Genomic DNA, 24,836 nt, shown 5'->3' on the forward strand with positions numbered 1-24,836 from the left:
ATGCTTTGTTTTTAATCTCTTCCCCATTTATTCCTAACCTTTTTATGTTGTCCTTTCTGCCACCTATTTTGCTCCCATCCCATATTTACTCCAATGAGAGATTTTTGATTTTCATATCACCTGCTTATTTACTTTGTGTGATGTGTGTTCAGTTATGTTCCATGATATTACAATAAATACTTTTTGCCTTTGCTTTTTTTCTGATAGTCCTCTTCTAACATGGAGAGATGTACAGCACATCATTGTTAAGACCTCTAGAGCAGGACATCTCAGTGCCCCTGACTGGAAGACCAATGCTGCTGGTTATAATGGTACAAGCACAGTACACATGCATGCACACACAGTACTACTTAGGAAAATATTTTCAGGCTTTTCGAGTCAATTCTGACCACTTACTCCAGTGTTTTCCTCAATCAAGGATCTGATTGGTAGAGACTACTTTTCAGCAATTGTTTTGCACAGAGGTTAGAAATAAGATTTATTCTGATCATCATTTTCAGCTAAGTGATGAAATTTCATCAGTCTTGTTTGATATTTGAGCTTCAATCATGGCTTCCCAAAATATCTTAGCTTTGAGTTGTGTGTTTTTTAATGATTGGCAGAGCTGATAGTAACTGTCACAGGCCGCTGGTAAAACAAAGGCGAAATCTCTCCAGACTAGTTTGAATGCAGAGCCACAATGTAGATGCTGACACACACCAGCTAAGCAACAACTGCGTTTACTATTCATCCTGGAGTAGACTGCATCTGAAAGAAAAATACAAAACAGTCATGGAGAAATTAGGAGGCATCATTTTGATTCCTGGGCCTGTTTTCTCCAATCAGAAGACAGGAGCCAAGCAGTTTCCAAAAACATTTTTCCTTCTTGCTAAACTAATGCGCCAGCTGCCATCTGTCAGGGTCCATGTGGTGGTTGCTGTTTGGTAATGTTGTGAGTGCGTGTTTAAGTGTGTATGCATACCTGCATGTTTGTATATGTGTGCGCGTGTGTACGAGGGAGAGAAACCAAGAGAGTGAGAACTAAGGGTCAGCCAGGCTGCAGGCCCAGTGTGCCTGGAGAATTTCCAAGTGACTGGGTTTTTCAAAGAGGAACTAAAGAGAAACAGTCCTGGGAAGGGGGGATGGGGGATGTTAGAAATATGGAAGGAATTTATATTAGATTAATACTTCCCATAAGCTCAGTTGCTTCAAAACTTTCTTAAAACATTTTATACAACAATCAGACAATAATGGCAAAAAAAAAAAAAAAACAGAAGCACTTTCCTTTTTGGATTTCCCATTAAAGGTATGAAAGACTGTAGAGTCAGTGAAGGACTTTTCAATGTTTCCTACAGTCAGTCACTTGTATGGCTTTGGTCTGATGGACGCTGAGGCAATGGTGAAGGAGGCAGAGCGATGGAAGCAAGTCCCTTCTCAGCATATCTGTGTGGAGAGCGCCGACCGACAGATCAGGTAAATCACACCCACCTTTTATCAGTGACAAGACCTGTACCAAGAAATTTGTCACTTACTTGAAAACACTATATTGTCAAAAAAGTCATATTTCTCTTAACAAGTTGGGTCTAGTTGCAGTGATTAGTGAAGTCAAACACTGATGTTAAGTTATGAGGTCAGGCACATAATTTCTTCAGTCCTCGATTATGCTAAATTGCAAGTATTGTGTTGTAAATAATATGATAATTAACAGAAAATATTGAGCTTTCCATTAATTAGATGAAAGATTGGTTGGAGTTTTTGCTAAAGAAGTATATAATTTCTAATAGACTTGCTGCTTTCGCATAAAGGAATCTCATACCAGTGTTCATACACATTCCAAGCATTTTAGTGGTTCTCGTGTGCTTCTCACAACCTAGAGCCCACGTTTCTGTCTCAGTCGGCTGTACTCTCTCTCTCTCGATTGTACTTTTCTTTCTCATTTTTTCCCCCCTTCTCCCTTGTGTCTTATGCAGCGGCATGTGTTTGAGAGTGCGGTTGTGCAAGCTGTACCTTGATAGGGGCCAAGCATTAGTTCTGGCAGGGTGGTTCTCACATAAGACCTTTACCACACACACACACACACACACACACACACAAGAGCAGAGAGAGAGCGCCAGGGCTTCACAGCTTGTTATTCTTGATGCAGCTGGAAGCCTGAGCACTGTTCTGTGTTAGGCTGGCTGGCTAAACTCGGGCCCTCAACTGGTTTGCTTTCATTCGAAGGCTTGGTGTCCATCGACTGCAACATTATCAGTGTCATTCTGTCTGTTCAGCTCCACTGCACTAGTCAGCCCATATGAGGCTTATGTAAAGTCGAGGTAGTGGCAGGGGTAGTTATGCTCAAGCCTCCATACTCATGTAATGTTTGCCGGATTATGGAGAGAGTCCCAATGTTGTTTCCTGAACAAAATAAAAGCAATTCTGTCATATTAGCCTTCTATTTTCATTTGGGCTATGTTTGAGATTATTGGAATGTTTAGCTGCACATTTGTTAAGTAACGATGAGCGTAAACTTGGTTCATAAAGAAAATCTAACCGTCATCCATCCACCCATAGGAGACGCTTCCTAAGAAGTGAAAGTTAGCAACACCTATGAAAGTAAATGCTTGGCTTTGGTTTGGTTTTGGGGAAAATGCCAAAGGTAATGATATTTTTTTGTTTGCAAACATATTTCCAGGCTGCTCTAAAACATTTTCCTTAAACTAACCACTTAGTAGAGCATTCATTTATGTATAATTGCACCTGAGTTTACTTGCGTCTTGAACATGCTTCTGTCTATAAGATGGTGGGTGGGAAGGCGAAAGCCAAGAAGCGTGCCTGTGCTTTTACATAAATGGTCTGAGTGTATCTTGGAAGCAAGCCCACGTGTGTCTCCTCTCCTTTGTTGGTACATCGCCATGGGCGTGTGTTTAACACTTCTACTGTAACTTGCTATATAAGTGCAGCCGTCACCTCATTGCTGTGTTCCCACACACCCTCTGGCTGGCCCCTCTGCCTGCGTTCGGTAATGTCTGTCTGAAATCGCTCGCCTCACTCCACTTGGAGCACACACCAGGAAAACTGCCTGATCTGTGAGCAATCAGGCTGGTGGTAATCGGCTGCACATCTGCTCTGCTCCATCCCCTGCGTATGGATCAATCATCTGCATTGTGTCATAGAGAAGCCAGAGCTGTGATATCAACCTGACTCCCTAGACATTACGCCTGTCCACTTTCCCAACAGCCATTGACTGCTTACGAAAGAGATAATCAGTGTTTTTGCGTTGGTATTCATTCCATCAAGTCTTCTCAATCTCATGCACCCTTTTTTTCATGTAGTTTATATTGACTATTGGTCTCTTGAGAATTGGCAAGTCAACCCTTTGCCTCCATTATGATCAGAAACTGAGTCAAAAGAAAATGTTATTGCTGGCATTGATTGTTTACCTGTCTTTATTTTGGGGGAAAAATAACAATCATAAAACTACTTTGAAATACAAACTAGTTTCATGTTGATCACTGCTCTGCTTGATATGAGATGGGTGGATCTCGTGTACCAGTGTTGGTTATTTAACACCACTTTCATCTTGATGGCCAATTGAATTCTTTCACAAACAGATTGTTGTGCCAATTATGAGGAATAATTCCAGGAAAAGATTGTCTTTACCACCTGGTAATTGTCTTTCGGATGATGAACTTCTGTGTTGTATTACTTGATCTTTAAATATGTCATCACTGTGGCAACAACCCTGTAAACAGGGAATCCAATAAAACGGTTTCCAATGCTGGATCTGCACGTCTCTGGCACTATTTATCCTTCACCTCTCCACCCTGCAAAAAATAAAGTATCACAAGCCTTTTACGTGTTATTTTGCCAGCAAGTATAATTCACCAGCTCTGTTTTAGTTTTCAGTAACAAACTCTGTATGTAATTCAGTGGATTAATGTGCTGGGTTAGCTCAGATGCTCCAACTCCAACTGCTGAGTAGCAGCAAAGCTTGACTCTTTCTCAAAAGCCTCACTCCCCCACACTGTACCTGTCAATGTTTTTACTTGTTTTGGTATTGTATCATTATTATGTTAGATCATACCACAGATGTTATTCAAGGGGTCATTAGATGTTTGTGTTGGCCCTTGATGGCTGATCTTTCTGCTGCTGAGCTGTGCATAGCAGACAGAACAAATAATGTTCTTTGCCTTATCATTCTCATGCCTCTTGGTTTCTTTGGCTGGTTGAGGTTTAATGGAAAACCCTGATATGAACTTTTTTTGCTAGCTCTATGATTTTTGGAGTAGGTTAAATCAAAAATACATCACATGATTGCCTTGATGCATGCCTCTATTTTTGAAACTTGATATTGACTTATTTTAGAGACCCACAGTATTTTTGCCAAATATTTACTGCAAAATGTCCCATCCTGGAGAAACAGCTGGGGTCACCAGCATCCCAGAAGAACAAACTGACTAAACTGACATTATGGCTAAAGACACAAGGATATTCAGCTATTAAATCCTAAATTGTGATGATGATGGCCAGCTTTAAAGTTACAACTGGCAAAGTGGTATAAATGCTGGCGCTGCTGTGGCAACGATTGATGGATAGCATATAACAAATGCGTTGTTTGACCACTGCTCGCTTCAGAATGTGGTCATTGTTTATATTATCAAATGGACTGGATGGATTTATTTATTTGACAAGCAACATCAACATGCCCACCATTATCAGTTTATCTGTCTGTTTTCTGCTTTCTTGATAGCCTAGCTGATGGGAGTACCAGGTTTGGTTGATTTTTACCACCTCTGTCAAGGTGACTGTGAGTGCATGTTGTTGTTTCCATCAGTGAACTGGTGGTCTTTAAGGAATTGGTTTGTGTTAAAGGTAAAGACACGTTGGACTAAGTTGGACATTTTCGCAGATCTAGTAAATTAACTGTTAAAATATGATTATTATTATCTTTACTGATGCATCCATCAATAGTTAACTGTGGTTAGGTCCAGCTCTTGTACTTTTTATTAATGTCCTTTTTTTTCCCCACTGGTTCCTATCTTGTCCACTAGAACTATTCGTCCAGAGCATGTGGTCCGGTCAGTGTACAAGGCGACAGGATGCACTGACAACCCCAACCACCATGTGATTTACCTGGAGCATGTAGTTGTACGTATTACAATCACACACCCTCGTCGTGGTGACCTGTCAATCAACCTGACCTCACCCTCAGGGACCAAGTCTCAGCTGCTTGCTAACAGGTAAGACTTATCGTTATCTGCTATGTCATATCACATCACAAGATGACGAATTAGATATTTACAGTTTTCTTTTGTGAAGGGAATATTTGAGGGGACATTTGTAATGCTAATGTTTGGAAATGAATCGCTAAACAAAAGTTGAAAATGGGACAAGACAAATAAGAGAGTCAAATCATTTACAGTTACTTCAAATAAGCGCTGATGCACTTCTAAATTACAATGAGGTAAAATGTGACTTTTGGGGTTAATTACTTACTTTGCATGTTGTTAATATATAAAATGAGAAAAGTGTGTGTTGCATTGAAATCAATTTAGGTAATTCTCCTTTAAAATGTGGATTCACTTTTCTATGGTTCTTTTGTTAACAATAATAATTTTAATGAGGGCTGGCTTGGCCCCTCCAGGGGATTAGACACTGGATATAGTCTTAGTACTATAAGTGCCCTGGCCACATTTACCTCAAGTAAACCAGTCCTCTACAATGCTTGCCCACAGTCCATTAGAGGCTGTGATTGAACTTGGTTGAGTGGTTGGAATTGTTTGATTTGGCATCTGTGATACCTAAGTTGTTTCCTCATCTGATATCATTGTATGATTGCTGTTTGTGTGTGTGTGTGTGTGTGTGTGTGTGTGTGTGTGTGTGTGTGTGTGTGTGTGTGTGTGTGTGTGTGTGTGTGTGTGTGTGTGTGTGTGTGTGTGTGTGTGTGTGTGTGTGTGTGTGTGTGTGTGTGTGTGTGTGTGTGTGTGTGTGTGTGTGTGTGTGTGTGTGTGTGTATGGTCATGTATTGCTGATATGCAGGTTGTTTGATCACTCTATGGAGGGTTTTAAGAACTGGGAGTTTATGACCACCCACTGTTGGGGAGAGAAGGCAGCAGGTGACTGGGTCCTAGAGATCTACGACTCACCTTCTCAACTCCGGAGCCAGAAAGTACCTGGTATGACAGTTGCTTTAATAAAAAAATAATAAGAAATAAAATAAAAATCAATTTTTACTTTTTCAAGGCCGTTAGTACTTTACAGAGACAACGGAGGTAGAAGCGATGGGGTTTTTTTTTATTTTTTTGTTTTGTTTTGGGGTTTTTTTTTATTAAGGAGTGTAGGACCAGCATGTACACACATTGCTGTGTTACACAGCGAACTTAATTGCTGAAATGACCCACTAATTTAACAACATAATAAAGCCTCAAATTGAGAGTAGCAGATTCTAAAAGGCTGTTGTGTGAGCCACTGCAGTCCCACGTATTCTATGCCTAGTTGTAATGGTTATGATTAGAGTTGTCATGTAATGTAGAACGTACATGCTTCACTAACCTGAAAGTATAGAACTTAAAACTTTCCTTTCAATTGCTGCTCCCTCGGTGGATCTCAGTCGGGTTTAAATGCTATTCCAAATAAAAATGTGAAAAAAGAAAACCTGCTCAACCGCATGATAATATGACCGGATCATACTCGTAGTTATCAAGGACACAGGAAAGGTTGCTAATCTTTGTTTCCCTGTCAGTAAGATGACCCTCGTGGTGTTAATGTTTTATCAGGCAAGCTGAAAGAGTGGTCACTGGTGCTATATGGCACCTCTGTGCACCCATACTCATCTCTGCGCAATGATAAGCCTCGCTCTACAGACACGCTGATGCCCGCCGATGATGAGACAGAAGAATACAATGGTGAGTGAAAAATCCTGAGGGCTATATACCCACAGCAGTAGCCATGTTGTCATGTGTTGCAAATTAGCATCATTCTTTTACAAGCCATTTTTACTGCCCTGTGACGTTGGCAAATCGGGGTATTGGAACATAGTTTAATAGTACTATGAAAGAGTATAATGAATGAAAATGATTGCTTCCATGAAGTCAGTTGATTGGGTGAAGCTCTTAAACTGCAGTACCTTTTCTTCTTGGCCTTACCACCCAAAGTCCAAAATCTGTACGTCTCTCCAGGCCCCTGTGACTCTGAGTGCAATGAGAATGGCTGTGAGGGTCCTGGACCCCACCACTGCATTAACTGCCTCCACTACTTCCTCAAATTCAAGAACAACACCAGGTCAGACTTTTTATTTTTTTTGTATGTTTTTAACGTATCAATGTTCTTGTTGTGCCGTTTACTTTGTTCATCTGTTACAGATCATGTATAATGAAAATTGGTGAAATAATTTCTGCATTTAGGACATAGACAGTTTATCTGAAGATGTAAACAGTAGTTTGATCTGTGGACTCCACTAGAGCCAGTTAATGAATTTATTTTACTTTAAAAGGTGCATTGCCGCTAGAACGCCTCAGATAGACGATACATCTGGATTGTATGCTCTATGAACAACATCTGTTCTGATTGTTTTGGCATATGTAGAGTTCACGGAAAATCTCGAGACACACAAAATAAGACAGATTAATACTAGTTGATGGCAGGTTCATGCATAATGACCCACCAATAACTGGATTTAATCAACTGAAGGCAAGATGTCAACTCTTTTACATGCTGCAAAAAAAAGGATTTTACAGCACACTTTGCATGACTGAATCCGCGCATCAGCAGGAATTTACTCTTCTTGTTTGTGATCTATGAACAAAAAAAAGAAAATTTAAAACTGAAAAATAAAAGGAAGAGATCTAACTAAACAATTCACTTTAAAAACTTGAGGAAATCTAGAGGAAGTCATAGGTCACTGCCCATTCTTTTCATTTGATGAGCTTATAATGTGAACAATGTGAAGAAACTGTACAGGATGGTGACCTGATTAATTTCACCCTGCTGTTAGTCATAATATGTTGAGTCTGTCAAGCTCCCCCGTTAAGTGTGTGTGTGTGTGTTTGTGCGCGCACGTGCTGCACTGAATTTGTGTATATGTGCACATTTCTGTGTGCCCTTAGGATCCCATTAGGATCAAAGTCTGTTGTAATTGCCTTTGTGTCAGCGGGTCTCTGCACTAATAAAAGGCAAACCAATGCAGGTGCATCAGAATGTGTGAGCTTAGGTGCTGCCTTATCATTAGCCCACTTAAGAGGTGTGCTGCCCTTTTCTGCCACCACAGGGAGCAATTGATGAATGACGATTGAGGGAGTGGTAGGAAATAGGAGTGGTAGTGGTGCTGTTTAATGTTAGGATAATTACATCCCTACATATGTGTTTGATGGTCTAAACTCAAAGGCTGAGCAGGATGATTTTTGAAGTAACGTTTTTTTCACGCTTCTTTGACCTTCTACTTAAAAAGCATTATGTAATTTTTACATTAAGTATGTGAAAGTTTCCTCTCCAAGAAACTGACAATTTAAACACTGGTGAAGTCAAATATAACCAACATTGTGGGTGACATGTTCTAAATGGAAACATTTGTCCCCAGTTGTACTAAACAGTAGAGTAAAGGATGCAGGTGTTGGGTATACATTGCACGCAAGTGGAAATCAGTGACATTTTAACTTGTTTACATTATTAGAGGAGAATAATTGACACTCTGGGTGAAATCACCTTTTCTCTTCTGCCAAAAATATAATCATAACTGATAGGAATTATGGCCAATAATACAAAAATAAGAGTAATTTGGAAGAAAAATTATATTTTGCTTGAAAAGGCTCTTACTGCAATTTCAGGGCTAGATAATTTCAAGGACTCAGTCATTGATAGTTTGGTCAGGAAACTCTGTTTAAACTTTTTCCTCATATACTCTAGTTTCCTTTCTTTTTGCTGTATTTATTCTTTAAATAATCATGGAGTTCATGTGCATGGCAGTGTGCTCTGCACATGTGGATTGTGTGTGCCATATCTGTTTCTTGGCTGAAAATGGCACGGTGTGAATAAAGTTTAAAAGGTGGGGAGTACTGTCCTCGTCTTTTGTGTCTGCTACCAATAAGTTCCCATGTCTATACAACTACATTTTACTTCACTTCATAGTTACATTTTACTTATTATATATATTATACTTACAACATTCAATTAACATTGACCAAAATTAACAGCATCTATCACACAATTTTAACAGCTCAAAATGCAATGGGGTAGATGTGGCCTTTATTATCATGTTACAGGTGACAGTCTGTAAATGAGTACAGATTGTCCCTTTCTTGTTTTCCGCTTCTGGCTTGTGTGACACTCTCTTGTACCCTGTGTCTCCCTCCTCTGTCCCTTCAATTACCACCCCACAGGATGTGCGTGTCTGAGTGTCCCAGTGGTTTTTTCCGTGATGATAGGAAGCGTTGTAAGAAGTGCTCCTCATTGTGTGAGACCTGCGTCGGTAGCCGTAGTGACCAGTGCACCACATGCAGGACTGGTTTCCACCTCAATGAGGGCTCCAACACATGTGTTGCCAACTGTGCCGATGGCTTCTACCTCGACTATGGTATGTTTCACTCCTTTCTAAAGTAACTGGCTTTTATCTAAAGAGTATTCATAAGACGGCACAACATGCAGTCAATACTTGTTCTTCTATTTCTTCCACCATTGTTTCTGACCGATGACCGATCCATCTTGAGGTTCTAAAATGAATGGCTGTTTCTAATTTTTATCTATTATTAGTTGCCTATTTGCTGTCCATTGATCAGATTCTCAAGGTCTGAAGGCCCTCAGATGAGAATATAGTGGAATGTAGTTTTCAAAAATTAGGACAGTTTCAATTCTTTTTCTCACTTGTATCACAAAAAAAGCACAATAACCAACAGAAGCTTCAGTTCGCCACCACAGAATGAAGCCATAATGTCTGGCCACTACTACAGATCTTTCTGATAAGGGTTAATTTTGAATTACATTTCACCTTGTTTTCCCTCCATCAACCACTGGTTCATATTGAACAGACTGCCCTCAACTTAGTTACTACAGGAGAGGAGTAAATGTATATATTTAGTGGTTTTCCCAGTTTCCTTGTATGAGATATATATATATATATATATATATATATATATATATATATATATATATATATAGATAGATAGATAGATAGATAGATAGATTAAGCCAAGGCAGCATGAGCCCTGGCAGCTGTGAGTCTCTGGCAACAGATCTAATGTGAGCTGATCCGGGTTCAGTCATAACATTTTACCAGCTATATTGAGTCTATTTTATCTTTGTCAGTCTGACAGCAAGTTGAATTGAAGTTCTGCTTTCATCCACACACGGGCACAAGTCTGTTACATGTGGTATCAACTGACTGAAGGGTTCAATTTCACTGTTGTTTCAAGTTTATGGCACAATGTTGCGAGTTTCCAACATTTTGGCCAGGATTTTCCAACTCTAACCCCTGAGCAATTACTATTTTCCTTATTGATTAATCCTTTTTTTTATATAACTGTGCCATCTCTTTGTGTTGAAAATAGCAAATTTCCTCTCCATCGCAGTTTTGCAAAACTAAAGGTGCTGTCCTTGATTATGAGCATGCCTGTTTTGTAAAACCAATAATTTAAAACATAACATATGATGATATAAAGTGGCATATTTTTGTATTTGGGAAGCTGGAAGCAACAAGTGAATAGCATTTCTGCTTGCTCATCAATCAACTAATTCAACCAAATATATTATTTCTGCACTAATGCCAATGTTTGAACTTTAGCTAAAACAGGAAAGTAAATCCTTGGAGGCAACAGTAAAACTGTCTATGACCTTTCCAGATCTTGCATTCACTTGCTAATGATTTTCATTCCCAAACACTCACTAACTCTGTCTCGTCCTCTTAATTCGTTTGACTTCTCCAAATAAGACCATAAAAGTTGTATTATCTGTGCACAATGCTTTTCAGCTTTGTAAAAATAACAGTTTTGATTAATAGTCATGTGTACTTTTAAATTGTTGTCTGTTTGCCCCTGAATAATAAAATTTTATTTATGCATCCTTTTGGCATCCTCGCTTAAGACAAGTCACAAGTCTCCATGTGCATTGTGTCAAAGCATGTCATTGCCTTTAGTCTGCCTTTTGAAATATTCATCTCCATTCCTATCCTCCCGCAACAACACTACAATCTTCTTTTTCTTCCCTGTAGCTCTAGCCTTTTGACATTTCCATTCTGCCCCCTCCTCTCTCCTGCCATCTTTTTCCCCTCCCTTTTGTCCTCCTGTTTTGTTCATCTGCCCCTTATTCAACTTATCTTTTCCTCTCTTCCTTCCCTCATTTCCTCCTCTCACTGGCCTCTCCTTTTCACTTTTACCCTCATCCTCTTCATCATTGCCTGCCTCCTCTGCTCCCTGTCTTCATTTCAAATTTAAACAGACTTATGGTTCATATTAGCCAATGTGTATGACTGACTCACCCTTTGTCTTTCAGATTCCAACATTTGCAGAAGATGCCCAGAGAACTGTAAGAGGTGCAAAGCCTCCAATCTCTGCACCGAGTGTAAACCTGGAATGAGGTAAACTACAAGTTAAGCTCAACAATATCTAATAACTTAAAAATGTTGCTGATTTTATCGTCATAACTTGATCTAATTTCAGTCTTGCTGTAACTCTCAGAATATCTTTTGTGACTACATACTTACTGAGTCACAACTGGGTGGAACTGAGTCTGTCCCAAACAATCTTGGGGACAGCTGAGGGGCTCCCTATTGGTCTTTATTCTTTCACAATGAATTGGTCCAAACTGTTTGGTGAGGGGGTTACATGCTGGAGTGTTGCCAACTTTTTTTTTTTTTTTTTTTTGCTAGATACAGGGCCTTTTATTCTATTAAATTAAATTAAATTAATAAATTCTAATTTGCCAAACAACTAACCCTCACCCTAACCTTGTTATAAAACCAGACAATATGTATGTCTTAATGAAATAAGTTTAAGTTACAATTTCAAACTTGTTCCATTATCTGTCAACAGAAACAACCAAAAAAAAAACCAAAACATAAACATTTGATCATTGTAATATCATATATTTTAGTGCAGAGTGGGAGAGAGATAAACGGATAAAAGGTTTAAAGGTGCTGACTCGCACTATGCAGGATGCAAATATAATGCAATGACCTCAGCCTTTTACAACGGTTCTAGTTTTCAGTTTTCATGTCCTCCATTTTGCACATTGAGGATAAGCGATCCAGAAACATACTAGATTTTGACTGACTTGTTGCCACAATTAGATTTTACTTAGAAGACAAGTAAAACTCTAAGCATCACTCTGCATAGCCTGTTAACTGTTAGGAAATAGGTATGAAGGATTTGCGCAAGCATAATTTTGCATTTAAGTTTCACGGTGGCCCTTTTTCAGTTGCTTAATCACTTGACTTCTAAAGATGTCAGTGAGTTCAAAAGGAAGTACTATATGGTTGTTCAGGCCTGGAACCCTCAGGCTTCTATTACTTTACAAATGGAAGTTGCTATTTTCAATAATTTTGCAACTTAGTGAGAGATTTTCAGCCACTCTATGCAGGAAAGTTGCCTGGTGTGTGGAGGTGAGACAGAAAGTTGAAGTTGGGTCTGTCAAGCTTTAACACAATGTCACACTCTGTCTGTACAAACAAGCACAATCTGAATGCCCTTGAGAGAAGATTGGTCGAAAGTGTCAACATCTCACTGCTCACCATGAAATAGCACAAAATTTTGACAACCGACTATTTGTCAAACTTGTAAATAATATATTGTGTGTGTGTGTGTGTGTGTGTGTGTGTGTGTGTACATCTGAACCTTTAACATACACTTGGTCAGATGCTGCTGGTATAAATCACAGTTTGCTGTGTAGGTTTAACATTACAATCAGCTGTTCAGCTGCATCTCTGTCAGTTTTACTTGAATACCATTGTTGTGGTTTCAGGATAAAAGCAGCACATAAACTCTGCAGGAATATTATAGCTAATGTAGACCAGTACATCATGTTAAATTGTGGTTTGGGTTTGCAGCATGAACCAGTGAAACTTCGGGCTCCCAACTGTTTTCCACTTGGCAAACCAAATTGAGTAAAAGCTGAGTTTCATCCTGTGAACCAAGTTTATTAAAGACCACATATACTTATGTCTCACACAGCCACAGGAAGTGGAGCTGTCCATTTTGTATTGTGATTGTTGCTTATCTAAACCATTGAGATATCCATGCAGCGTTCCAGGTTATTTTCTGGCCATATGTGCAGGAGCCTTTTTAAACTGTGACCCCAACTACATTTCACCTGACTGAGGAGAGGGACTTTCAAAGTGCTGAAATTCCTAATAGGTCATGAAGGAAACACTTGTGAAGCATTTAAAATGCATTGTGGTCTTGAACCTGGTTTCCAGCACAACCAGAAGTTGAGGTAGGGACACTTGTAAGCCATAATTTCCTCTGAACGCTGGTGGGACCGCAGTACTTACACACATACACACACAGTCACACGCAGCTCTCCCTTCTCCCATTCAGTTCACCATTCACGGTTAGTTATGAGCAGAGGAGGAAGAGAGGACCCGGTGAGATCGTTTCTGGGAAACTTTTGCTAACAGACACCAGCTGTTTTTCAGCTCAGAGCAGCAAGCTCACCAACCTGTCCTCACTGTCCTCACAAACCCGACTGTATAACCTCTAAACATATGTCTTAACTGTCCTCCACCCCGACATCTGGTACTTCCAAAATAAGTAGCATATTTTGGCAAAAACAACCAATTCCCTTTGTTTTCTCTTGAATTTTGAAGCGACCACATTCCTGTAAATCAGTCAAATAGTGGACTATAGCTGTTAATGTGTGCACCCACACATTAAGGTGCTGCAAGTGGTCCAGGAGCTGGCTTTTAATTGCTAGAATTGGTTTGCTGTGCTTTTTTATCTATTCTTTTCTTAACCACTCTGCGTTGGTTTTTTGTTGTTAATTAAAGCAACTCTATACTTCTGCGTTTGTTTATGTGCCTTTTCATCTCTTTATAGTCTTCAAGGAAACAAGTGTCAGATGACTTGTGCAGCAGGGACGTATTACAATGGCCACAGAAGGAATTGTGAGCCCTGCCATCGGGCCTGTGCCACTTGTGCAGGTAGGAAGTTGTAAGCCATTTAACTGTGAAGAGGCACCAACTCTATTGGAATTTCATTTATTATTTGGGATGGTGTGTACTTTTGCATTACAGCCAAAATGAAAATTTAAACAACAAGTTGATGTCTTTTTCAGGCACAGGTGTAGAGGCTTGCACTAAGTGTGCAGATGGCTACCTACTTGAAGACTGGCGGTGTGTGTCAACCTGCAGCACTGGCTACTACCTGTCAGAGCAGACCTCAGACAACAGACAAGTGCAGAGGTCTTGTAAGAAGTAAGTTAGTCAGCATATCTGCTAACACCTCAAACCACAAAAGTGAAGCTTTTTATTATTGTTCCAACTATAGCCTTGGTTTATCATTTCCTAGAACTACTACTTGTTCTGTGTAATACAGGAATTTTCCAGTTATCTGCATTCTCATTTAACATTGAAGAAGACCATAGGTACTGACCTGCAGATGATTTAGACACATCTTCTCTGAAACATATTTTGCAGCACCACATCCGTATCTGATAATGGAGCTCAGGAAGGTGATTTTAGTGCTGGATCAAGAAAGACTTTTGTGCCATTTGAATTTTACTATAACATCACGAACAGCACTATATCAACTAATGTCTTTTATTATTATATAAATGTATGTTAAAGTAGTATTTAGACAACATCATGAAGAATTGTCCATTTATACAGTCATTTTTTCCATTTCATTGTTGTGTACAGTTTTCTGCTCTAACTTTCACTAATGTTAACCAGCATTATTAGAACAGGGGAGATTTGTAAACTTACTCATATTCCAATATTTTTATTATCTTCTACTTTGCCTATCGCACACAGACTCCTACACACTCAGACATCTTGCCACTATTCTTGTTTGGCTTGTCTTCCTTGTACTTTTCAATTTTCCTACCTTCAAATTTTTTATTGTTCAGTTGACCTTATTTGATTGCTTCATCCACTTTCAGAACCTCCCTCATCTCAGAAACTGGCAGATCGTTTCCAACAAATGTTACGATTAATTTTTTTGCCACGGATGGATGAAAACCAGGTTTTCTTGTTGCCTAATTTTGGTCCTTTGCGCCTCCAGGATAAGTTTAGATAATTGCTCATCACATTTTTCTTGTGACGTTTGTGATCACCAACACACGCTGAACCAGCCAAAGCAATAATGCATTGTCACTGAAAGATGAATTATCCTTAAAGTACCATTCTAACTTTGATAGAGGATATGTGAAGAAAGCTCAGCACTTTAGGGATGTGTACCTAATTCTTCCTGCAAACATTGACAGGTGTGACCAGAGCTGCTATGAATGCTTGGGGCCTAGTGATAGGAACTGCAGCAGCTGTGTCAGTGGTTACAATCTGGAGGCAGGAGCCTGTGTGGTCAGCACCATCTGCAAAGATGGTGAGTTGTCAGCTTTCTTATCTACAATAATGCATTGATGCCTTTCTTTTATACTTGTTGCACTGCATTGCAATGGATTTTGTTAATACATACTCGTATGGTCTGCAGAGAAATTTCTAGAAAGACTTGGATTCCCAAATGGACATAGTCACAGAATGAAAGTTACACATTAAAATGTATTCTGTTTTGTTTTGTTTGTTTTTTTTTCCCTCATAATGTTAAGAATCCACAAATCGGGATCTAAACAATCACAGCTAATCAAAATACCAAAAGCCTCAGAGGTACAGATTTACATCTTAACTCTCACTGTGAGTGTGAGCCAATTTTGCATCTCCATTTAAATTAAATTGTGTTGTATGCCACAAGCTATAAATTAATGTGATGCAAAACTTCACTTTATTAAGTAAAAGCTAAGGTTTCAACTGTGGCTTTCTTTTTAATATTCTCAACTTTCTACTAACTTTTTAAACAAGACTGTTCAGAGTATCAAAGTGGAAAGGTGGTCTGTCCTTGCTTTGGCCCTTTGTGTTCTTTATCTTTCTTTATATTTATGTTCTTTATATTTTATTTAAGTGCTCGTCCATGTTATGCATAATTCTAATAGGAGGTCTTACATACTCACACATAAATTCATCCTTTTCTTGTCTTTCACTGCACAATGTATTGCCTTCAAAGGTTCCTAAAGCATCAATTCACTTTTTCCCTTTCTTAATAGCAAATGTTTCACTTTATGTGATCTACTACAGTAATTTTCAGATTTCTCCTGTCGTTACTTGTTCTCACCGTTGTTTCTTTGCTTTGCTTCGTCTCATCTTTTCTGAATTGTGTAAGCTTGGCTTCTGGATCTTCTGATGTTTTCTCTAACTGGATGGGCTGAACGTCTGATTATGAAAATTTGCTGATCTTGACTTGACCTTTATTTTTATTCAAAAATGACCTGTGGCTGAAAAGTCTCTCAGCGATAAAACTCAGAAGAGAGGAAAAGTCTTGACTGCGTGACCTTTCCATTGATGGACACTTTAATCAAAGTGCTCACTCAGTCTGTTTACAACCTTCCTAAGTGGCTCTCTATTGTTGATGCTTTGATTGGCAGCTCAAAAGTGTCCAGTACATCTTACTTCCAGTTGATATGTGGAAGGAATATATGTTTTACAGACTGGTTGTCCACTTTGTTTCCTGTAATACAAAATGGCACAAAGTTGTGAATTTCAAAAAATATTCAATTTTCTAATTGTGTGATGTTTGTTTTCTCTCTCTCTGTTTTTTCTCCCAAATCTGTCTTCCCTCTCTCCTGACATGGATCCAATCACTCCACGGGACTACAATCACTTTCCTCATCGATGAACTTCACCTGTGATTGGATCAAAAACACTTTGTGTTATCTGAATCCTCTCCTGACCAATCACATGGCTCTACCTGCCATTCAACCATTAATAATGGTTCAACTCTGTGTGTGTGTGTGTGTGTGTGTGTGTGTGTGTGTGTGTGTGTGTGTGTGTGTGTGTGCGTGTGCATGTTTCTCCCCCCTCCCCTCCTTCCAAACTCCCCCTGCATCTTTTCTTCCTGGTCTGTGGAAAGCAAATGAAGAATCTTGGGCAGAAGGCAGTTTCTGCGTGCTTGTTAAAAAGAACAATCTTTGCCAGAGAAAAGTGCTGCAGCAACTCTGCTGCAGAACATGCTCGCAAAAGGGGTGACGGGATGTACTCACTGGGCGTAAAGGGAGCGCAGGGGGGATGTGGGGGCACAGGGGGCACCCGTCCTTCTCAAACCCCCCTGCCCACTCATTCACAGTCACATAATTTATAAGAGAATCTGTGCCTCTTAAAGGGACTGCATCGGAGGTGCGATGACAGGACTACAACAAACCTACCTTTTTTTCTGTACTGGGACACACACATGTGGTCAGGGTGTAAAATGACTGGGACTTATTTCAAGAACAAACGAGCAAATGAAAACAAAAGCGAAAACAAACGAGAATAAAAGTGTCGGTATTTTGTGACCAAAGCATCAAAGCCAAAATAATTGAACCTTCTTTTTTGTTGCCAGTGTAGGAAGCATAGCTAAAAACAGGAGCTATTCACCCTGTGAAACTCTGAATACGTCTGTGTGCATTTTTATTTTGGCTCCTCTTCCTCCTCTCTTTGCAGTGTTAATGATAAACAGATGGAAAGTTAATATACAGTAAGAAAGGCCCTGGTTTTCTGCCTGTAAATATACGTCAGAGGGGGAAAAAAAAAGAAGATCACTCAGTAATGTGAAAATAATGTCTCTGGGGTAACGTTGGCTGTTAAGGGGAGGAGAAGACAAATTCACACACAGTTATATGAGGACACACGCACACACACACACACACACACCCACACAGTACATAGATGCATATATAGCACACACATAGACTTGAACTCAGACACATAAATCAGCCATCACTTGAAGTGGCAGACACCAGCGTGTCACCATAGGCCAAGACCGATGCACGTTACTGACCAAAATCACCTCATTTCATTTATTTAAAAACACAAACCTGCACTCCAAATAGTGTGTGTGTGTGTGTGTGTGCGCGCGTATGTGTGCATGCGCGTGTTTGTGTGTGTGTGTGTGTGTGTGTGTGTGTGTGTGTGTGTGTGTGTGTGTGTGTGTGTCTGTGTTTGTCTTTATTGGTTTGTGTAGAAGAATACTATTAATTCTTGATGTAAGCCCAGGCAGCATTGATTCATTCCAGAGGCGCAACAAGAAGAGTCGGTAGCCTTTGCTTCCAGAGCTTTCTGCAGGGAAGGAAATGCTGCAGTGAGTTAAAATGAATTTGTGGTACTAGGGATGCACCGATGCTCATTTTTCATACATGATGCACATTCTCGATAGTAAACCTTTGCCCAAAACTGAGTTTTGAATCCATCCATTACTGTGACTGAACAATTTCAAGCTCCAGTATTATTTTTTTTGTCAGTGGATTAAGTAATTGAAATATAAAAAAGATTTATTACAGGGATCCTCTATTTTTTCATATGTAGGCTTGATTTTCAACATGCCATATGAAGTAATCATGTAATCATGTTTTATCTGTGTTGGTGCATCCCTACATGTACTCTGCTCAAATAAAATAGAATTTTAGAAGTTTCAACTCGTCATTTCAATGGCAGTGCATATCAACTCAAGCATTGCTCTACACTTTCAACACAGAAGGTCAATGATCGACACAGCAAATATTCTGTCTTGTTTCATCTGCAGGTAGAGGTCTCTGACAGGCAGACAGACTTCAAATTGTTGTGGTGCAAATCAGAGCTGTGACATTTTTACCATCGCTTATTTCAGAAAAGGGAAATTTTCTCCAAAATGTCTGTGTCGCAACACTTTAGATCGCAGAACTTTGTGTTCCGTCAACCCAAGAAAAATTGGAAAACAAACACACTGAGACTTTTTTTTTTTTTTTTTTTAAAGTACATCGCATTAAAAATAAACGTGAATGGGCAGCATCACAGCAGAACCAGAAGTCTGTCAGAAATGTTCATTCATATTGAGTCAAAACTGTACTTGTGTTGAGGCCGGCTCACTTCAGGTGCCTGGTTTCTCCTCCTGTCTGTGTCTGAGTCTTACCTGACGAAAGTCAAAGGTCACTCTGGTGGTGCTGGTTTCTAATAAAGAACAGCAACATAAAATGTTTAAGATTCTTATTCTGTGTGGGTCTTCGTACCTGCAGCTCGAGCATTTACAGTATTAGATGAATTATTGTACTGTCGACTGGTTATGGTTCTTGATGATTTGTAATAAAGCTTGATGAATCCCCTGTTTTGGTTAACAAAAACTTATTCCTGGTCATTGTTTAAGATGACTTGAATTGATTTTAGATTGTGCGGCAGTAGACAAACACACACCCCCCTCATATAAAAGCTGTTTTTATTGTGTACCTGTGACATATCTGTGACAATGCATTATTAATGTTACTCAAAGTTCTAGTTTTGAAAATCTTTTTTTTTTTTTTATAAGTGTTCTTATTAAAATGTTTAATCTGTTCATGATTTTGTTTTTGTTTTTTCAGTTCTCAGTTATTTGACAGTAAATGAATCAATATTATTTTATTTCACAGTATTTTTATTGACCGGTTTCTCACTCCCTTTCCGAAACATTAGGTTTTGTGTTTTCCTCCTGTTGTCGATTTTTTTTTTTTTTCTCCCCCCCCCCTCCTCTTGTTTTTACCAATCCATGAAAGAAAATAAGGTAATTGAAATTCAGATCATTGCTTTCGGAAACTTTTACTTCTCAGCACTTGATCACATTGATTAAGTGAAAGTTCCACATGCCGCAGGCAGAGCGCTTGAAGGGAGACGTGTGCACTCAATTACAATTAGACTCAAGTTCAAAACAGGTCATGAACGAAAGGTTTCGCTATTACAGGCACAAGCTTAGTTGAAACTATCTTAGGTAAGGTAGCTAAGATGAACTTGGGATTGGTATCTTTCACATTTTCAGGACTTTTCAACAACTAAGTGATGACAGACAATGGTAGGCGATGCTACTTGAAAATCTCTTCTGTTGGAAGACAGACGCATAATAAACCTTATTTGCATTTACCCAATATTCACTTTAATCGATAACAGTAATATCAAGTGTTTTGTCAACCACCTTAGTTGAAACGTGTCTCTAACTGAGCTCTTAGATGTGATGCTCCTGTGTGTCTCTTATAGACAATGAAACAGGTATTTTATATCAGCTTACAACAGGTGTATCATCTATCACGTTGACAATGGTCCTAGAGCAGAATCCGTCCTTTCATCAGCTCATTCATGTCCGTTTCTTTGAGCATTTCATGATGGACCTTTCACAAACTATACAAAAAATATAGTAACACACACACAGGTGTTGGGTTCCAGCATTCAGCTGTACTCAGCAGCACTGTAAGACATAGTTTGTCTATGAATAATCCTAATACCATTCTGACAGTGTGCTCCTCCAAGTCTCATTAAATCAGACAATGCAAGATTTTTTTGAAGGATGGAATTAAAGTTAGCACATAATTTTCCCAAAGTTCTCACTCTGGATTATTGTCTTCAGTGGGCTCCTGTGCTGATTCTGGCCTAATGACTCCAATATTTAGTTTTATCTTTATATTCTTACACTCAGAGCATATCTGGAGACACATAAAACCAAAGTTCATCCTGCTGAGTCACTGGGGTGTAGATCACTGGGTCAATGATTATCTTTTCAGCGATGTCAATATGTGTTTTGACGTTGGGGGCGCCACAACTGGAAAACACGCATGTCAAGTAACAAACCTTGCTGACCTTCACCAAGGCATTGACATAATAAACAAGTGATATACTGAAGGCGAATTATGTCCACCTTTAAAATAGGTCAAGGAACACCTCCCTGTGGTAATAATTCCACAATATTAAATAAACAGCACGGTTGACTGAATATGTTTCAACTACTATCTGGGACAAAGCGTGTGGAGGTATCAGGGGGAAGGAGGCATTAAAATTCAGGGCTAGGGGCAGTGGATGTCAGTGTAATATCGGTAAACAGAGCTGGCTCTCCTGACAGAGTAGACTGTCAGTGTCCTCACAAGGTCAGCCGAGTCCATAACAGCGGAAAACTTTTACTTCCATGACTGACAAGCCCTCTTTCTTCCAGGCTCTATTCTTCTCCCATCTGGCAGTGGGAGTCCAGAGTGTCTGCTTTTGCTGAGTGGAGTTGTGCGACTTTCCATCCCTTGAGAACTTGGCTCCATGTTTGTTTGTGTGAGTGAGTGAGGACGACGACAAACAGATAGACAGGGAGACAGTTTGTGAGCATGTGCGTGCGTGTGGATGTGTGTGGAGGAGAGTGACGGCGTTTATTAGAAGGCTGTTTGAATGATTTCAGCAGAGCTCTGCTGAATGGGAAGCCACCGCCTGTTGTGTTTGTACACAAAGAAGCTCTTTTGTTTTGAAAGGAACAATTGAGCTTTTCAGAAAGCCAGAGAGCACAGACAACCTCGCCGCTGCCTTGAAGGATGCTTGCTCTCTCTCTCTCTCTCTCTCTCTCTCGTGCACACACACAGCTCCATCCTCATGCCTGAGCCAGTGTCTGTCACCTTTGTCTAATACAAAGGTAGGATAGGAGACAATGTTTAGGCCTCCTTTGTTATGGCTCTTTTCAGCGGTGCCAAGTGCAAAGCTGAAGGATTTTGTTCTCAGCCCTATAGTAAGGCTGGAGACAATAGCCTCCATACATTCTATGAGTGTCCCGAGTGAATGTGAACAAAGTTTATCTAACACCGACTCAGATAAGTGGAAAGATAGATATAATTAGTGGAAAAAAAAATTATCTATTACAAGAGTTTTTGTAAGGATTCAAGTGTCTGATGACAATCATAAATCTACCTGGAGTATGATAAAGTTTTGGTTTTTGCCAGTAACTCAACAACTACATTGCCAGGTGTTGAGATTTTCCAGACTGTATGTGACAAAAACTTTCCAACCCGCCAAAACCTACGCACATTGTCAGCATTTTCAACAGTGGGGGATGTGACCATGAGGTCGCAGGAAGGCATTTCATCTCAAAGTGAAAAATTAGGCAATGACTTCTTGAAATTATCACAGAGCACTTTTTCGTGTAACTAAGCCACAGATCTGCTGATGTTTCCGTCACCTGGTCACTAATACAGGCCATTAAAAGGATTCACTTTAACAATGTTCCTTTTAAAGTATTTTCATCCACCACCTTTCCCCACATTCTCCTATCCAAGGTATGCCAATCTCCTTGTACTAAGTTTTAATGAAAGGATTTAATACTTAAGACATACTTCAAGGACTCCTAAAAAGCTCAACATATATTTAATGTGAGATTGAAAATGCTCCAGTCACTTACTGAGTCACCAGGCGTGAACCAGGCAATTTAAGGATTTATGGATAACTGGCAGGATGGCACATAAACCTGGAGAGAACAGACAAACAGTGCACACAAAGGGACCAAAAATGTATTTTGTAACTGAATTTTTATGGTAAGCTTTGCTTTGTGCAGGTGAAAGTTATAATCACTGTTTAAAAGGTCTGTTGTGAATACAATGTCAATGTCTTCAAGCTTCCAGGGAGCCAAATGAAACTCTCATATCCCTGTTTTTTGTAAAAGCACTTAGAAAGTAGAAAGCATGCCTATCAAACATGTTTTTAAACCTATCAATACTATTTTAGCATAATATTAAAACTGGACAGACAAGAGAACCCCCCGCCAAAAAAAGAAAAAAGAAGGCATTGCTATTGTGAGTGGGGATGTCAGAAATCAGAAGATAATGAGCTGGATCTTCACTGGAAAGAAACAGCAACAGCAGGTTGTTATAATTGGTGTAAAAGGAACATCATATCAACTCACGACACAATGGCAAAGACAAAAGTAGGTAACACTCACAAAGCAAAAATGGTGAACAGAGGAGAGAGCCACAGAGGAGAAATACTTTAAGAGAGAAGTAAGGCAGCAGGTGTGAGGTCGTGTTGCTCACTCCTGCTCTCTGTCTGCAGGAGAGTACCTGAGCACACATGGAAACTGCCACCTGTGTGATGTGACCTGCATGCAGTGCACAGGTCCAGAAAGAGAAGACTGCACCAGCTGTCCTGAGCCAAGGTCAGTCTTTCTGCTCAGACACAGAAACTAAGCAGAAGCTCTGAATTTACATTTTAAAAAGCATCTCCGGAGATGTCTTGCTTATTATTAATAATGATAATTTACATTCGTTTTGTATGGCTTTCTTTTTAAAGGGGCAATAGCATGTTATTAATAAGTAGACTAAGGACTAAGGTTGTTTACCTGCTTTGCAGTTTATTTGATGATGGAAGCTGTGTCATTCGATGCCAGACAGGAAGCTACACAGCAGGGAGGCAGTGCCGTCCTTGCCACTACACCTGCCACCAGTGTACTGATGGGGGACCAGACAACTGCACCAGCTGTGACAGAGGTACACAAACCTGGGTTAGGCTTTGAAAAATCTTATGGCAGCACACTCAGACAAAGATAACCAAGCCAAATCATTCGCATTATGTCACTTTCACTGAGAGGAAAAGCAGCAGGAGTGAAAACATTCTTGACTCTAACATGTTTGAACAATCACCTCTTTTCTCCACCATATAAACCCTGAATGCTCTGAGCCGTCGGACTTACACAGGCAGCTATAAGGTAGATTGACTTAGATACACTTGGAAGCCCTTCTCTATAGCTGCGCCTGGAAAGTAAGTGAAATCATGTTTTTTCGTAACATCCCTTGAATAAAGCTAAGGCTCAGACTCCACTAAACAATACTCTTAAAGTCACTAAACCTGTTATTCATCCATGGTCTGCTGATACATGCACTAGAAGGGGAAATCATTCATCTGTTTGAGGGACCCTTAAGTATAAATCAGCACAAATCTCTCAGGTTTTACCTCAGTTAAAGAAAAAAATGTGTCTGGATTTTGTGATTGAGAAAGAAGAAAATCCACTGGGGCAGGCTTTATGATCTTAGGATCCACAGCCAATCCAAAGTCCATGAAAAAGAAACCGGACACTTTTTCTTCAGCGTAAAAACAGTCGTTATGATAGAACCCCGATGTCATTAGAGGCTCACAGCTGAAGAAATATCAGTGTGAAGGTGGGAGTAATAACTGTGTTTATCACTGTGTCACAGCCAGTATTATGGCTGTCAGAACCAATGTATTTACACTGGGGAGATTGTGTTACACACACACCCACCTACACACACTACACACCAGACAGCCAAGGAGAAGATTAACACCATATTTCCCCATCACACACACACACACACTCAATTAGCCCGCAAGTTTGTCAGACTGTGTTTGCAAATGTGGTTCCATTTAATTGCAGGTCTGTCTGAGGCTCAATGAGACATAACAATAATAACATGAAGAGACCCTCCATCTGTCTCTGCCTCTGTCATTTATCTCTCAAAACAACCTCTTATCTTGGTCACACACACACACACACTTGCATATTGGTACATACTGAACAGACAGTTCTTGATACTGACTTTGCCATTTCTAGTTTGGGAAGATCGGTGTTAAAAAAAAAAAAAAGTAGATAGGAGCACAACAGGGAACAAAGGATGAGACGAATGTTAATAAAGCTTATGAAAGTGTCCATTTCACAATACTAATACGCACATGTCCAGATGTGCATGGAGTCACAGACACTAAGATTTGTTATCTGTGAAAGTAAAGAGGCTGTGAGGAGCTGGAGCTTTTAAGCAGCTGAATACCTAACTGGTAAATGTAACCACTGTGAAACAATAATGCAGAATATAAAATAGTGCAAAATGAAAAGTATTGAACATTTTATTCTGATGTCCTCTTCGATGAGGAATTTCAAACTGTCAAATATCGACTTTCAAACAGA

At 39.6% G+C, this 24,836-nt stretch overlaps 1 protein-coding gene across 1 annotated transcript in view; it reads left to right on the top strand.

The window, feature by feature from the left end:
• The window catches only part of LOC115048437 (proprotein convertase subtilisin/kexin type 5-like), a 65,079-nt gene that overhangs the window by 27,972 nt on the left and 12,271 nt on the right, over nucleotides 1–24,836 (top strand). The window contains exons 10-22 of the mRNA XM_029509885.1: nucleotides 208–311; nucleotides 1,335–1,452; nucleotides 5,013–5,201; nucleotides 6,001–6,137; nucleotides 6,738–6,866; nucleotides 7,140–7,242; nucleotides 9,336–9,529; nucleotides 11,440–11,524; nucleotides 13,980–14,083; nucleotides 14,218–14,356; nucleotides 15,367–15,482; nucleotides 22,973–23,075; nucleotides 23,270–23,406. Coding sequence (XP_029365745.1) covers nucleotides 208–311; nucleotides 1,335–1,452; nucleotides 5,013–5,201; nucleotides 6,001–6,137; nucleotides 6,738–6,866; nucleotides 7,140–7,242; nucleotides 9,336–9,529; nucleotides 11,440–11,524; nucleotides 13,980–14,083; nucleotides 14,218–14,356; nucleotides 15,367–15,482; nucleotides 22,973–23,075; nucleotides 23,270–23,406 — 1,658 coding nt within the window. The remainder of the gene's footprint in view (nucleotides 1–207; nucleotides 312–1,334; nucleotides 1,453–5,012; nucleotides 5,202–6,000; nucleotides 6,138–6,737; nucleotides 6,867–7,139; nucleotides 7,243–9,335; nucleotides 9,530–11,439; nucleotides 11,525–13,979; nucleotides 14,084–14,217; nucleotides 14,357–15,366; nucleotides 15,483–22,972; nucleotides 23,076–23,269; nucleotides 23,407–24,836) is intronic.

The sequence above is a fragment of the Echeneis naucrates genome, chromosome 9, assembly GCF_900963305.1.
Source record: "Echeneis naucrates chromosome 9, fEcheNa1.1, whole genome shotgun sequence".
NCBI classification, from domain to species: domain Eukaryota; kingdom Metazoa; phylum Chordata; class Actinopteri; order Carangiformes; family Echeneidae; genus Echeneis; species Echeneis naucrates.